Source organism: Schistocerca americana, chromosome 5, assembly GCF_021461395.2.
Source record: "Schistocerca americana isolate TAMUIC-IGC-003095 chromosome 5, iqSchAmer2.1, whole genome shotgun sequence".
Lineage (NCBI taxonomy): Eukaryota > Metazoa > Arthropoda > Insecta > Orthoptera > Acrididae > Schistocerca > Schistocerca americana.
This window is the reverse complement of record NC_060123.1, coordinates 159,094,952-159,109,028: the sequence shown is the minus strand read 5'-3', so window position 1 is coordinate 159,109,028 and position 14,077 is coordinate 159,094,952. Positions and strand designations below refer to the sequence as shown.

At 41.6% G+C, this 14,077-nt stretch overlaps 1 protein-coding gene across 2 annotated transcripts in view; it reads left to right on the top strand.

The window, feature by feature from the left end:
* LOC124615602 (endophilin-B1) overlaps window positions 1-13,800 on the top strand; it is a 226,219-nt gene extending 212,419 nt beyond the window's left edge. For both annotated transcript variants that reach the window (XM_047143594.1, XM_047143593.1), the window contains one exon: window positions 13,559-13,800. In XM_047143594.1, the coding sequence (XP_046999550.1) occupies window positions 13,559-13,669 (111 nt within the window). In that variant the 3' untranslated portion in view covers window positions 13,670-13,800. The remainder of the gene's footprint in view (window positions 1-13,558) is intronic.
* The last annotated feature ends 277 nt before the right edge of the window (window positions 13,801-14,077 follow it).

Below are 14,077 nucleotides of genomic sequence, written 5' to 3'. Positions count from 1 at the left end.
TGGGTTGGTAAGTGGCTGATGCAAGTGCCTCCTCTTCGTACCTTTCCATGAAAAGGTTGGCTACCACTGGTGATAAAAGGGCTGCCCATTGCCACTCCTCCCGTTTGTTCATAAAATTGACCACCGTAAAGAAAATATGTTGAGGTCAGTACATGCTTGAACAGGTCGAGCAGGGCACCATCGAACTTCTTTCCAATGATATTGAGTGAATCAGTGAGTGGCACTCGTGTGAAGAGTGACACCACATCGAAACTGACCATGATGTCAGAGTCCACGGTGTGTAGCTGCCTTAGCCATTGTATGAAGTCCTCAGAGTTCCGAATGTGGTGTGCACATTTGCCCACATATGGTGCCAATATCTTCTTCAGGTATTGTGCAGTGATGTATGTCGCTGCGCCGATGTTACTGACGATAGGTCAAAGAGGGACCCCCTCCTTGTGTACCTTGGGGAGTCCATAGAGTTTGGGTGATACAGGTGCTTTGGGATGAAGCTTCTTGATGACTTGTTCAGGTAGACCTGTCTCCTTCAGCAACTTCCGGGTCTTCTTGTCCACCTTGTCTGTGGGGTCACCATCTAGTGGTTTGTAAGCAGTGTCTTCCAGAAGTTGTTGAACCTTCCTATCGTACTCCAACTTGTTTAAGATGACCGTGGAGTTACCCTTATCACCTGGCAGAACTACAATGCTGTCATCCTCCCGTAGCTGCCTGAGTTCCACCCTCCTCACTCGAGATGTTGGATTTGGGGGGCTTCGTCCTGGTGAGTGCCCTGCAGGTCTCCCTGCAGATCTCTTCAGACACGTTGGAAGGTAGCTTGTTGACGACTTGCTCAACCGAACTGATGAAGGCTGCAATAGCTACGCTTTTGGGAGTCACTGCAAAATTGAGGCCCTTGCTGAGTGCTTTTGAGGTGGCCTCATCGAGCTGCTTGTTGCTCAGGTGGACCACTGTCCGTGTCCCCCCATCCTGTTGTACCTTCTTGTTAAGGCGCTCAAACTTGGCCTATTGACATGCTGTTGATTTCCTAATGTGCAGTTGACAGCCAGTAAATTATGATCAGAAGCCACATCTGCCCTTGGGAATGTTTTGCAGTTTAAGATTTTTTTTTGACATGTCTGTCGTTTCAGCATCATCTATCATGATTCTTAAACAAATTAAATTTCATTATATGCAAAATTCTATCAGGTGGCTTCATCTTTCATTTCCCCCCCCCCCACGCGGTTGGAATGTTGGAGCCTTTCATTTCACACCCGCCATCCTGAGTGCCCTAGCCACTTGCCCTGATACAGCTCCCGGGCCAGATCGCATCCACTGTCAGATGCTGCAACACCTCTCAGTGGACTGCCAGCGATGCCTCCTCGACCTTTACAACCGTATCTGTGTCCAAGGTGAGTTTCCGTCGCAATGGCGAGAAAGCATTGTTATCCCCCTTTTGAGACCTGGCAAGAACCCATTGGAGGTGGACAGCTACCGCCCCATTATCCGGCGGTTGAGTTGGGTACTCGAGTCTCGGGGCCTTTGGAGTCAGTCATCTGTACGGCCTTTGCCCGCCGTCAGCACCTCGTCGCTTTCTTTTTCGACATGCGGAAGGCGTACGATACGACATGGCGCCATCACATCCTCTCTATGCTTCATGGTTGGGGTCTTCGGGGTCCACTGCCGATTTTCCTCCGAAATTTTCTGTTGCATCGTACCTTCTGCTTGCAAGTCGCGGCCTCCCATAGTTCCTCCCGAGTTCAGGAGAACGGGGTACCACAGGGATCAGTCCTAAGTGTCTGCCTGTTTCTAATTGCAATTAACGGGCTCGCTGTGGCGGTGGCAATGTCTGTCTCAGCTTCCTTGTATGCTGACAACTTCTGTCTCTACTATAGCTCCTTTGGCATTGCAGCTGCTGAACGTCAGCTACCGGGCGCTATCCACAAGGCGCAGTCTTGGGCTGTAGCGCATGGCTTCCAGTTTTCGGCTGCCAAGACCTGTGTTATGCATTTCTGCCGGTGACGAACAGTTCACCCTGAGCCACGGCTTTATCTTGCTGGCGAACTTCTTGCTGTGGTGGAGACACATCGGTTTTTGGGTGTGGTTTTCAATGCCCGGTTTTCGATGCCCAGTTTTCGATGCCCAGTTGACTTGGCTCCCACATATTCGGCAGCTTAAACAGATGTGTTGGTGGCATCTTAATGCTCTGCGATGCTTGAGCCACACCAGATGGGGCGCCGACTGATCTACCCTCTTACGGCTCTACCAGGCATTAATCCAGTCCCGTCTGGATTATGGGAGCCTGGCTTATGGTTCAGCATCCCCATCTGCATTGAGGGTACTGGACCCAATCCTTCACAGTGGGATCTGACTTGCCACTGGTGCTTTCTGGACCAGCCCTGTGAACAGCATACTTGTGGAGGCAGGTGTCCCTCCACTGCGGTTACGGCGCCAACATTTACTGGCCGCTTATGGTACACATGTTTGTAGCTTGCCCGGGCATCCTAGTTATCGTCTCCTGTTCCCTGAGTTGGTCGTCCATCTCCCAGAACGTCTGCCCCAGTTGGGTTGTACGATCGTGGTCTGCGTCAGAGAGCTTCTCTCCGGGCTTGGGGTCTTCCCTCTTCCACCTCCTTTCCGGGCCCCTCTGCGTACACCCTCGTGGTGTGTGCCCCACTCATGCCTTCGGCTCGAATTGGCACAGGACTCGAAGGACTCAGTCCCTCCGGAGGCCTCCCGCTGCTGCTTTCTTTCCATCCTTGCCACGTATCAGGGTTCTGGCGTTGTTTACACTGACGGTTCGATAGTTGCTGGTCGTGTCGGTTATGCTCTCGCTCTAGGGGACCACTATGAACAATATTCATAGCCGGCTGGCTGCAGCTTTTTCACTGCTGACTGCTGAGCTGGTCTCCACTTTCGTGCCCTAGAGTATATCCGCTCCTGCTCAGGTGAGTCCTTTGTTATCTGTAGCGACTCCCTGAGCAGTTTACGAGCTATCGACCAGTGCTTCCCTCGCTCTCGTCTGGTGATGGCTGTCCAGGAGTCCCTCCATACTCTTGCCCGTTGCGGCCGTTCTGTGGTCTTTGTGTGGGCCCCTGATCATGTCAGCATCCCGGGCAATGTTGTGGCTGGCCAAACAGGCCACCAGTGAAACAACTCTGGACATTGGCCTCCTAGAGACTGATTTGTGAACAGTCCTATGCCTCAAATTTTTTGCACTTTGGGACGCTGAATGGTGCGATCTGACCACACCCAATAAACTCCGAGCTATCAAGGAGACGACGGCTGTGTGGCGGTCATCCATGCGAGCCACTCGCAGGAACTCTATTGTCCTTTGTTGGCTCTGCATTGGCCACACCTGGCTGACACACAGATATTTACTGAGCCGTGAGGACCCGCCTCTATGATGCTGTGGGGCAGCTTTGACAGTGGTCCACATTTTGTTGGCCTGTCCACTTTTAGCTGTGCTCACGCAGACATTGGCACTGCCTGATACGCTCCCTGCCCTTTTAGCAGATGACACTGTCATGGCAGGCTTCGTTTTGTGTTTTATTCGGGCAGGGGGCTTTTATCACGTAATCTAAGTGTTTGTCTTTTTTGTGTTGAGTCTGGCCTTTGGCCTACTGTTTTAGACTGAGTTTTTAAGGTGTTTCTTGGTGGTTGGCTTTTCCTTTTTTGTCTCTATGGTCGGCCAACCACTGTCACATTCTGTGTGATTTTAATCCTTTTTCTCTGATCTCTGTCTAAGTTTTTCTTGTCCTATGTCGTCTGTTGCCACGTCCTTTATCCGTTTTCCTTCTGTGTGGGTGTTTGACGTTTTGGAAAAAGGGACCGATGACCGTCGCAGTCTGGTCCTTTTAATCCCACAAACCAACCAACCAAAGCACAAAAACTGTATACCGTAGTTGACACATCAGTGGTAGTGGCCTTCCTGACATGTTGAGCAGCAGAATACAGTGTTTTCAGATGAGTTTTATTTCAGCCTGTCCTACAGCAAAATTATGATGATGCTATCATATGATTACCACATGGCAGCTTCCAGTGTTGATTGACATAGCAGGTAAATGCAAGGTTCGATAATTTTGGTCCCATCAAATACAATGTGCTCTCTTAACTGCTGTGCACTGAGGAAAATCTGAACAGCTACCCTCAGGGATGTAATTTCAGTTAGCGCAATACTGTGCCCATGAGATGGGGAATGGGCAAACACTCTTCAAAGAATGGCAGGTACCACAGAATCCATAGTATGCATGTTTCATTGTCACTCAGTTTGTCTATAATGGTGTTGGCTGCTGAATCGTTCATTGTGATTCTCAAGGAACTACTGCTGATGCTTCGTAGACCTGCATACAAATGGGTTTACCTTAAATTGTCAAAGTATATACCCAGATCGTCTTTTATTCCATGCTATGTCTTTAGAGGCAGACAGATGTAGCACATGTAGTCAAAACAATTCTGAATCCTCAAAAAGTCCGGTAATAACTTGTAGATTATCCTGTTTCTTATTTGTAGCATTACGCTTCTTAAAATTGTGTGTATCCTTTTCAGTGTTGCTTTTTTCAAAATAATTATTCCACAGAAAATAATTCCAATTTTCATCAAAAGAATATCTTTTACAGTGATAATTTATTGTAAATAAATTAACTTAATTAGAATTTGCAGGTGTCAAATATTACAAATAACCCACATTGTTGTTATTATTTACACCTATTGTATGACACCAATAGATAATAAAAATAAATAATTATTTCACACACTCACGGTTCCCAAACGGTGCCAGTATGGCCACAATTTACTGTCGTTGTTGTCATCTTTATTCTGAAAACTGTTTAGATGATCTTCTCTGTGCTAATCTATCACGTGCAAGGCTCTTCATCTCTGCATACCCATTGCAGCTTACATCCATTTGAAGCCGCTTATTGTAGTCAAACCTTGGTCTTCCTCTTTAGTCTTACCTGACCACACTTCTCTCCATTCCCAACCTGATTGATTCCTATATATCTCTGGATGCATTTCTGCCGTCAATTTCTTTTCTCTTCACTTCGATTCTATACCTTCAGATACTTATTCGATCTACACATCTGTTCTTCAGTATTCTTCTGCAATACCTAATTTCAAACTCTTGTATTATCTTCATGTCTGAACTATTTATTGTTCACATTTCGGTTCCATATAAAGCTACAAGCTAGACAAATACCCTCAGAAAAATTTTCAGACATTTGCATGTCGTGTTTACAAATTTCTCTTTTTCGTAAATGCTTTTCATGTTTTTGCTAGTCTGCATTTTATATCCTCTCTAATATGACCATCATCACTTATTTTGTTGCCCAAATAACAAAACTCACCTACTACTTTTAACGTCTCATTACATAATAAGTTCTCCCTGTGCCACTAGATTTAATTCAACATTTCATTTCCCTCGTGTTGTTGTTGATGTTCATCTTATTACTTCTTTTGAAAACACTATCAGTTACATTCAACTGCTCTTTCTAGACCTTTGCTGTCTCTTACAGAATTTCAATGTCATTTTCCAAACTGTGAAGTGTCTGTTTGTCCATTTTAGAAGTATACTATACTTTGTTGGTGAAAAATATACCATATTTTATGGACTAGAAGATGCACTTTTTTCTCTGAAAAATTGTCTCCAAAATTCAGGTGCATCTTATACTTGAAATTAATATAAAAATGTTCAGTGTTTGATATAAATTCCTGCCAGTCTTAAGAATGCTCATATATTCAGTGGTGTTGGAAACCTCTCTCTATGTGGCAGCATTTGATTCAACTGACAGCAGCAGTGCACCCATGCAACGAACATGAGTTGTGGGGATTCATAAGCTTGCTAACACTGTCTCCCTCATGCTCCACCATCACAAACTCAGAACACTGTGTAGCCTATAATACATCATTGCAGTCTATGGTGCCAATGAACTTGAAAGTGATTTGTGTTATCAGTAACAGTACAGATCATTTGTTAGTAGCTAGTTTTGTAATGGGGAAAAAAAAATTAATTGGCAGGCTAGTAGAGAAGAACTGAAAAATTGAGGAAGACTAAATGTGCAAATACCGGGTGGAATGGAAAATGGCTAAAACTAGACGATGACATATTGAAATGGATTCAAGGCCATTGTCAAAATAGCATTGGAATTAATACAAAAATGATTCAAATACCCGCTCGTAAGCTAGCACTCCAGTGGAACTTGACAGACTTTAAGGGTGATGGTAGTTGGTTCTACAGGTTTATGAAGCACAATGTGGGATAAAGTTAAATAGCATATATAGATGAAACTTCTCTGACATTTGATGTGCCAAATAACAGAACTGTTGCTGTGAAAGCTGCTAAAACTGTAACTATGAAAACAAGTGAACATGAAAAAATGCACTACACTGTTGTCCTTTCATGTTGTGGTGTTGATACTAAACTTAATGCAGTGATCATTTTCAAGTGCAAAACAATGCCAAAACCAGAATGAGATTTTAACTCTGCAACGGAGTGTGCACTGATATGAAAGTACCCAACAGATAAAAACTGTGTGCCAGACCAAGACTCAAACTCGGGACCTTTGCCAGGAAGTTTCATATCAGAGCACACTCTGCTGCAGAGTGAAAATCTCATTCAGGAAACATCCCCCAGGCTGTGGATAAGCCACGTCTCCACTATATCCTTTCTTCCAGGAGTGCTAGTTCTGCAAAGTTCACAGAAGCGCTTCTGTGAAGCTTGGAAGGTACGAGACAAGGTACTGGCAGAATTGAAGCTGTGAGGATGGGTTATTATGCATCATGCTTGGGTAGCACAAATGGTGGAGCATTTGCCCGCGAAAGGCAAAGGTCCTGAGTTCAAGTCTTTGTCCGGCACACAGTTTTGATCTACCAGGAAGCTTCAATGCCAAAACCTTCTGAAATACCACAAGGTGGTGGTGTTCTTATACATGACAAGGTTTGGATGGATGGGGCTGTTATGAAACTGTGGATTGATAGAATGTGAGAGAGAAGGAAAGGTGCTTTACTGAACAAGAGTTCTCTTCTTGTGCTAGATCAGTTTAGAAGTAATTTGAGAAATTGTGTGAAAGAGAAACTGAGACATGGAAATACACAGCTTGCTGTTATACTAGCTATTCACAATTGCAATCTCTTGATGTCTCGATAAATAAACCATTTAAAGTGTATATGAGAGAGTAATGGAACAAACGGATGATAGATGAAATCAGAATTCATGCCGAAGGGAGCTTTAAAGCAGCTTGCAATCAAACAAGTGTGTCAGTGGATAAAACAGTCGTGGTCTATAGTGGAAGAAGACATTATTGTTAAATCTTTCAAGAAATGCAGCGTAAGTAATACTCTTGGTGGCAGTGAAGACCATTTTATATATGGAGACAACATCAGTGATGATGAAGAGTAAGAAGAACAAGAAGAAAGTTCAGATGATGATTTTTAGAGATTTGAAAGATCAGTTAGGTTTTATGAACTAAAAACATTCTTTTTTATAGGTATGGCTTTGCAGTCTAATAATAAAACTGGTAAAAATGCTATTTTTTAAAACTGCTTAAGAATTAATGTGCATCTTATAGTCCATAAAATATGGTAATGACATGTTGACCATATAAATGATTTTTTTTACACATTCAAAAATTCTTCTTTGGTGTAGGAGTGTGCTCAAACAGATATGATTTGTTTTTTTTTTTTTTTTTTTTTTTTAAATATGTGTTGAATTCGTTACATCACTGGATAGAGAGTGGAAACTTTTTATGACCAAATACCTCATTCCTTTCTGTGTTAGACATATTCTAAATTAAAAGGTTATGAGGTGGACTATTTAATCAAAATAAGATACTTGTGATTCAATACTTGGTGCAGATGAGTTTTTATAAATCCATAGCTTCAGGAAAAAAACATAAAAAAATTTAAAAAAATATATTAACTGTCAAGTCTTTGTCAGTACAACCATCTGAATCACATAATTTGCATCAGATTTTGAACCACTGGGATGCATTTTTAGTTTTGGAGGAAGAAATAGTTGAGAGTTGACAGACCCGGCGAATAAGGTAAATGGTGCAATAACAAGTTGTTTTTCACAAAATAAATGGCAATTTCATGCTGCCAATTGGGGCAGCAAAAAAAAAGAGGTGTGAGTGAATTTAGTGTTCTAGTTGGAGTCTTAAATCCCTTGTCAAAGAAGCCGTTGGTGCAACATACACAGTCAATATTGTCTTCAACCTTGTTTTTCTGTGAGTGTATTTTTCTGCTTTGGTGGTGGGGGAGGGGGGGGGGGTGTTTCACTGATACATTCAGGAGTCTACCCACGTCTTTACAGAATTATAGAGTAAAACAAAATCTTATCACCACTGTTGCAAGAAAATTGAATTATTGTGTGCATACACATACTTCGCCAATGGTCTTGTTGCAGTTGTAACACCGGTTTCCGTCTGATCACCTAAGTTAAGTGCTGCCAGGCTGGGCTAGCACTTGAATGGATGACTATCCAGTCTGCCGAGCGCTGTTGGCAAGCGGGGTGCAGTCAGTCTTTATGAGACAAACTGAGGAGCTATTTGATTGAGATGTAGTGGCTCCAGTCTCGTAAACTGACATATGGCCAGGAGAGCAGTGTGCTGACCACATGCCCCTCCATATTTGCTTCTAGTGATGCCTGTGGGCTGAGGATGACAAGGTGGTCAGTCGGTACCATTGGGCCTTCAGAGGCCTGATCGGACGGAGTTATACACACACTTCAGTAACAACGGCTAGATTGATGCCACTCAACATAAATATGTAAAAGTCTTCCAAATACAGTCTGATAGATAGGGTTCATGGCAGAGCTGCAACAAAATCAGTGCAGAATCAGAACTCCACTCTGTGTGACTGCCAAACTGTTGAAAATGAACATTTAATAAAAGAAAGTCCAAGATGGAATAATATAGAGGAGACATTGAGTTGCAGACCCACACAAAGGAAAGACTTAAGTTTTCAGCCAAAAGGCCCTCTTCTGAAGTAGAAAACTTACACTCTGCTGGTGGCCAGAGACTGTGTGTGTGTGTGTGTGTGTGTGTGTGTGTGTGTGTGTGTGTGTGTGTGTTCTACTTCAGGAGGAGGCCCTTTGGCCAAAAGATTTAATGTATAGCAGTCTTTTCATTATGCCTGTCTACGACTCAGCGTCTCCTCTCTATGGTGAATAGCAGTCTATCCTTACAACAAACTTTTGTCAACAAGTGGCCACAAAAACCTTAACAATTTTGTAATCTGTCCTTTTCATAAAAATGAAGATTTGTCATAACCTGTTCATAGAGGAAATATTCAGATGGAGGCAGCTTTCTAATTTAAAAAAAGATGCAGAAACACCTGTCAACACTGGACTGACGACCCAAGTGCTAAGTACTGACAGTTTTACTACACTGCTTAATATAAATGGCAAGATGCTTCCTTCCTAAAGTAATGTCTAATTCTTTCCTTTTCATTATGAAAACTGAGCTGCAGCTGTAATAAAACACACACACACACACACACACACACACACACACACACACAAAAGCTGTATCTATAACTAATACAGTATGCAAATGAAGTAAATTCCATGTAAAAAATGCTAGTGGCTCGCTAATGCACTCCACATTTTAACACAACACAGTACATTATGTTCTACAAATAATCAAGCTAATTATGTGTTTCAAAACTGTCCATTGAAGGAAACGTAACTGTAGATTTTTGCAGAAAAACTTCCTTTAGATTAATGAATTTAAAGTAAAAGTATATTCTGTAATGGGGAAAAAATTATATGTGCATGTGTGTATGTCCCAACCTCCTCATAAACCACTGGACTGATTACATCCTAATTTTTTGCACATACTACTTTTTGTCTAAAAGTCTGAGATGGGAGAGTACTACGTAGCTCCAACAGTGGTGGATGTGGGGGTGAAAAAGTTTTGGTAACATCTGACATTTAGGCTGTCTTGACTAATTACCGTGGTGTGCAGATTGTATGAAAATATGTTCCACAGCGTGTAGATGCAGATGGACATTGGAAGCGTGATATGGATGTAGAAAGGGAGGAGAAGGTGAAGAGCAGCAAGAAGAGGAGGAAGTGATGGACAGAGATGGCGTAAGAGGAGAAGGTGGGACAGAGGGGGTTGCAGAAGGAATGGATAGGGGGGGGGGGGGGAGATGGAGTGGATGAACAGAGAGCAGGGGAAGGAGGAGATGGGCAGAGAGAGAGAGAGAGAGAGAGAGAGAGAGAGAGAGAGAGAGAGAGAGGGGGGGGGGGGCATTGACAGAGAGATGGGCTAGGAAGGGGAGGTTCATGAGGCAAGTGGAAGATGCTGATGGGTAATGGACAGGTAGAAAAGGAAGAGGAAGGAGGAGAAGATAGAGAGGGGGGAGGAGAAGATGGACGGAGAGGGGAAAGGAAAACGTGATCGGAGAGAGGAGGGAGAAGAAAATGGTTATAGAGGGGCAGGAGAAGAAAGAGCTTTTTGTGTGTGTGTGTGTGTGTGTGTGTGTGTGTGTGTGTGTGTGTGTGTGTGTGTGTGTGTGCGCGCGCGCTCACACACACAAAATCTGATCAAAAATATCTGTATACCCATTAGTGGTCCGTACTATAGTATGTGTCCACTCTTCGCTTTTATAACGGTTTTTCTGCTGGGGATACTTCCTCTGCTGGGGGTGCTTTCAGTGAGGTGTACAAATGTTTTTAGAGGAATTACAGTTTGTTCTTCCTAAAGAGCTGAAACCAAAGAAGGTTGAATGCAGGGTTCTGGAGTAAAGTCAGTGTTTTAAACATTAACTCATTCAAAATGCATTACATTTTGTTGAGATCAGAACTCTGGACAAGCCAGTCCATTTCAAGGATGTTTTTGTGCTCAAACCATTGCCTCACAGTCACATGAGCAACAGTCAACTCAGATGGGTTGAAATGTCATTGATGGATTTGTTACAATGGTGACACCAATGACTAGTCCACGTTCAAAGTCACTGATTTCTCCTGACCGACCGTTCTGGTCTTTCTGCTTTTCTACTGACAATGCAATACTCCCTGCCTCCTTTTATAGTGGCGGATCCACCTCTTGTGACATCTAGTAATCAATTCTGCATTACATAGGGCTGTCTGAATGCTTTTGATGATATGCAAGTGAATTGTGAATTTGCAAAATGACTACATTCCTAGAAGTACATTTTCAGAAGAAACAAAAAACCATTTACTATCTTACTGGAGTGAATATTGCACTAGATTATTGCATGATATGCTACACACATCGAAATTACATAAGACTGTCACTACAAAAGCATGACTTGTACTCCCTTCATGTTCAAATTTTGTTTTAAAAAAGAAGAACTGAAGTCGTTTTTCAAATTAACTTTGGTTGTGTTTGTTATGTAATAAAATTCTGACATATAAAAAACATACAATTGTGTTTTCTGTATTGAAAAACATTCAGACTGCGTAGAACAGTAAATCACCCAGGGAAATAAACATACAGGACAAACTTCCAAAGCAAAATTGCAAATTTACTCATTTGTCTTTCTTTCCCAAGCTGCAATTTTCTCATAAAATGCTTTGGATTCATTACAGTCTGGAATGTACTTGAGCATTTTGCATATATCTTTAGTTTTATTTTTGTTGATTGGACGCACACCGTTTGGATAAGCATGTCTGTGTGATAATTCTGGGATATGTGGACATCCTGGCCCAAGGATGAAAGTATGTAGAATTATTTTCTTTTAGCACTAGAGCTGACTGTGTATTCACACATGTCCTTCGCTGTGTAGTCTGTCCACACACCTCAATTTATCTTTTCGCTACTGCGAAGTCCCAATCATTTGACAGAAAGGAGTGTCCTCCGATAGGGAAGAGAAGTATGATGTTCAAAAAATGCCTGTGAGCACTTAAAACCACTAAAAACCTGATGAGTGTGGTGGTCTTATACTGGCCTGGACAGCCATCACAATACAACAATAGTTCTTGAATACTAGATGAGACACAGGTATTGAAACAGTGGAGGAGAAAACTGCATACCTTATTTGGACTTTTGTTAGCTTGCCTCTTGGTAGATGAGTTAGTTTTCATGTTACGCCCAGAGAAAAGTGGAACTGTTAGTTGACAATAATAATACATGTTCTGAAGTGGTATTTTAGGCAAGCAAACATTTTGCATGCAGTCAAATGTTAAAGCAAGGGAAATCCTCTCTCTCAGTGCATAACTTGGGTGCATCTTCCAGTGTTTTGTAGAACTTTTTGCTGCGACATTTGTGAACTATGAGTTCTGCTGCAGCAACACATTTAGATTGATCATAAAGTGCATTGCTGTTCACTTTAACATTCAGTTCTTCACACTTAATGCATGTGTCTGCGCTGGGCCTAACAAATCTCAAAAGGAAATGGTCATTGAAATATCTGTAATAATAGTGTTAAAACACATTGCTATCAAGATATTTGACAAGAAACATTTCATGTGTTATTTTTACAGTTAGTTCACTGTTTATGTAGAAAACATCTGTGTTTCCTTACTGGGTTTGTTTAGTTAGAAATGGCACAATACGAGAATGAAGTATATCAGCCTCTTTTGTGTTTCCTGGTTTATGTTTTCCACGTTGGTCTTTAGGAGACTTTCCACTAAGTGGCAACTTACACAATCTCTTTATCCTGGATTTGGTAACACAATAAACACTGGGGAAGGCTTTCTTACATACTTCTATGCCCTTGTCTGAATCTTTAACATAATACTTGAATATAGCTGCCCTAGTACCAGGCTCATCTTCCTTTCCTCTTCATCTTTTTATGGCAATTTTTACAATTTGTCCCTGTAAGAACATATCTTGTTCATTTTTAATTTCAAAATATTTCATGTAATTAACTGCTTCTAACAATAAATTTTAAGAAATCAAATTGAAACATTATTTCCTGCTTTACAAATGTTTATAAACAATTATTAATATGATTACCAGTCGCGGTAAACTACAGTGATGTGTACAGGAATACTGTGTACAACAACATTGTGAAACAAAATTAAATCCAAAGAGATTATCTGCAAGCAGGTCATGTTTGTGTAGGTGAAACTAACTTCCCCATATGAGTTACATGCTCCAACCCTTTAATCTTAGCACATTTTATTGTAGCTGTCTTGTATTCTGCACCCCTTTCGAGTCCTTTCCTCCTTGTTTGGTCATTATTTTCTTCATTTCTAATTAAACCAATACATAAAGCACTGCTATTAGATGGCTTTTTTGTTTTCAGAATATGTATCACAGGTCTACCACACAAACAAAAGTAATATAGACCTTTTACCAACTTATGTCCTGGACTAAGGCTGTTTTGCTGGTAAACACGAATGTTCTGTTACTGTAAATAATGTAGAGAAGTTACGGACTAAAGTCATTTTGGTATTAAGCAATGTGAATTGGGTATTGGAACATTGCTGTGCCCATAACCCAAAACCTTGGAAATGTAGACTTAAGTTGTTGTACAAATTAACAGTTCAAGTACAAAACTTAGTGTGTCAACCTATTGGCAATGATGCTTGGTGATAAAAACTACTACTGTTTTGTACTGCCCCAACCATGACCATCAATTACACTGTCAAAAATGTTTGTTTTTCTGTTTTCAGGTGATCACTATTTGTGAAATTTCTGTTGATGAAACAGATTATTTCATGGGAGAGCGAGGCAGTCAGAAAGGAAAAGTACCAAAGGCGTTCTTAGAAATAATCAATCCATAAAAGAAATGCAGATACTTGCTCAACTAATAGCAATATTGTCACATAGAGTGCATCCAGTTATGTTATATTTGCCATCAGTAAGAAAGATGCAACAAGTTTTTGAAAGTGCCAGCACAGTGGGTGTGTGTGGCGATGGGGGATTTTTTTTTTTTTTTTTTTTTTTTTTTTTTTTTTTTTTCTGGGGGGGGGAGGGGGGGGTCACTTACATGCACCTGTGTTCAGAAGCGAAGAAAGGTTTTGGATAAATGTAGTCTAGAGCTTTACTGAAAATGTAGTTATAGTAAGGTATTTGAGAACGACAGCTGAGAGAATGGAAAGGAAATAACATTCCACAATCTATTTCTCCATGGGAGTAGCCATGGAGGAATCACCACCTTCATTTCCTATGACTGTTATTAGTATTTGGAT